This window comes from Aplysia californica, unplaced genomic scaffold (genome assembly GCF_000002075.1).
Source record: "Aplysia californica isolate F4 #8 unplaced genomic scaffold, AplCal3.0 scaffold00144, whole genome shotgun sequence".
Taxonomy (NCBI): Eukaryota; Metazoa; Mollusca; class Gastropoda; order Aplysiida; family Aplysiidae; genus Aplysia; species Aplysia californica.
Genome location: NW_004797414.1, coordinates 1124498 through 1127148, shown reverse-complemented (window position 1 = coordinate 1127148; position 2651 = coordinate 1124498). Strand labels below are relative to the sequence as shown.

At 46.6% G+C, this 2651-nt stretch overlaps 1 protein-coding gene across 1 annotated transcript in view; it reads left to right on the top strand.

Annotated features, from left to right (window-relative positions):
- LOC101849764 overlaps positions 1–2651 on the top strand; it is a gene marked incomplete in the record, with an annotated part of 33919 nt that overhangs the window by 23482 nt on the left and 7786 nt on the right. The window contains 2 exon segments of the mRNA XM_013081737.2: positions 30–192; positions 2426–2548. Coding sequence (XP_012937191.2) covers positions 30–192; positions 2426–2548 — 286 coding nt within the window.

Here is a 2651-nt window from a genome sequence, read left to right as displayed (position 1 = left end):
TCCCCACTCCCCCCTCCCCCCACTCCCAGATCCGAGGCCGCCCACAGAGACGCCCTGAAGAGAGAGGAGAGAGAGAGACAAGGCTTTGAAGAACTGGACAAGAAGCTGACCACACAAGACAGACTACGCTCTGATGTTCATGTGGCGCTCCACGCTGTCTTTGAGAAACTGCGCCCCATCAAACTGCCCAAAGTCAGTGTCTTTTTGTTTGTTTTAGTAAGAGTTTTAAGGCGCTCCAAACTGTATAAGGTCGTATAAACGCGCTAAAGTCAGTTTCTGTCTCTGTCTGTCTGTCTGTCTGTCTTTCTGTGTGTGTGTGTGTGTGTGTGTGTGTGTGTGTGTGTGTGTGTGTCTGTCTGTCTGTCTACTTGAGTTGACATCTATCCCGTGCGCAGGTTGCGCAGGTTGCACACGATAAAGATCCCTTGGTGGTCTAAAATCGATAAGAGTAGGCTTCGGCCGCCACCCGGGCAAAATTCAAAATTTCCTTCCGGCTGAAAATGTTTAATGTGTCCAGCGCGCCCATATGACCGTATGTTGTTGCGAGCGCCGTAAAATACTAACCAAAAAAAGTTCTATCTCAGATGCAGCTTTCAACACCACCAAAACGCAGTCGAATGCCGTGGTCAAGGCGCACACTTTTTTTGCTGTTCAGGATCCCTGCCGGAAACAACACAATTCCTTTACGTTACTGGACTTGACCTTTCCGATGCTGCAGCGGTCATCTGGGCTCTCGTAGCCCAAGAACATGCAGCTGTTGAAGGAGGTGGGGATGGGGAGGGGGAGGGGGTGGGGATCGTTTGATATCAGTGGAGCAGATTAGCGAGAACATAGCAGTCGTACATGCGTCCTATGTCCATGACATGTGCACCTGTGGGTACAGGTCTGCCGTGCCAAGGCAGAGCGACGTATCTGCACTTTTTATGATTTTGAATTATGTCGCGCCGCCATTGCAAATATGGGCATGGTCCTTCAGTTACGTCTGTTTGCCACAGTGAAATCTCCTATTTGTAGTGCAGATACGTCTTCCTGCCTTGACACAAGATGCAGAACGTTTAGGCGTCCCTTTAAACGAAGATGCAAACTTGACTAATTTTTGCAGATACGTCGGTCTGCCTTGGTACGGCAGAGTTGTCGTGCATCCTGTCATGGGGTAGTTGTCATGTCGTTTGTCATCCTGTCATCATCATCATCATCATCATCATCATCATCATCATCATCATCATCATCATCCATCGTTGCTTTCTCTCCTTGGATCAGGATATAGGCCACGAACAAACACCTTCCACCTTTCCCTATCCTGGGCTAGCCACTTGATGTTATTCCAAGTCTTCCCACTTTTCTGTACGTCTATTTCAGTGACTCTTCTCCAGGTTCCACGTGGTCTTCCCCTTAATCTTTTACCCTGTGGATTCCTATCCAAGAATTTCTTTATTTATGCAGCTGTCTGACTTCCTGAGCGCATGTCCAATCAATCGCCAACACCGCCTTTGTCCTATCTCATCTCCGACTGGTGCCACACAGAAATATAGGACACTAGCTGGGCCCCCTTTCGATGAAAGGAATGATCGGTGTATTAGCTTCAACTGAAAGTCACTGGCCTACGATATTACACTCTACTGGAATGGAGCAACAAATCTTGAGAGAAAAGTGACACATGTCGTTGTGTTTTCCATTTGCCAAAATATATAAAAGATGTAAGATTGATTCTATGTCTCTTCCGCTTTTGCGGTTGTACACTCCAGAATTTCAAAGGTGTGGACCAGAGCGCACAGCTGGTGAACGGAAGCTTCGCTGGTTTACAATGGCGTCTTAGACGACGGACATTCCCAAGATTAGATCTAAACGAAAGTAATGGAAAAATGAAGATTAAACTACAGTGACTTCAGGCTCCTCAGTAAAACTGTGCACCCTTTAAATGATTCTGAACCACCATTAATTTTGTCAAATTGGAAAGTTAAGTGGTTGGGAAGTTTTAGGCGGCCAAAGTGACGAACTTTCACAAATAGAATAATAGAGAGATTTCCTGGACCTAAAATGCATCACATACCTCACATGTAGTAAATGTAGTGCTACTTTTTCTTTCCTCATCCTTCTTTTGTAAGTTTGTCACTCTCTTGCAAACAGCTGTTTCCGGGGTGCCTTGATAGTTGAAGCAGACTTTGTGCTGTTGAGGCAAGAGAGGTGAGCAGAGTTAGCCTGATTCCTCGTTTGGACTTCTCTGTTGACATCCACCCCTAGGCGCTCTTATGACCTTATGCAGTTACGAGCGTCTTAAAACCATACTAAAATAACAGCAAGAACAACTCAAGACTGCCTTGTAAAACTAGATAATTAACCCCCCCCAAAAAAAACAGAACTAAACCTTGCTAAAACGAACAAACACATTTTCTGGACCTCCAAATGTTTGACAATTTCCGAACAGGAGGAGAACCTGTACAGCGGAGAGCTGATCCCTGACGTCGTCCACTTCACCAGCAAACTGCACAAGATGCTGTCCGTGATCGAGAGCAAGACGGTGCCTGTGGGCCACGTGAAGCCTCTCATGGTGAGGACAGTTTTGTGTCTGATGCAGGCGGGAGTGCGAAAAGGGCAGTTGATTATTATCATATCCGTTTCTGGGTCTGGGGTGGAAGTGAGGGGGTGGAGGG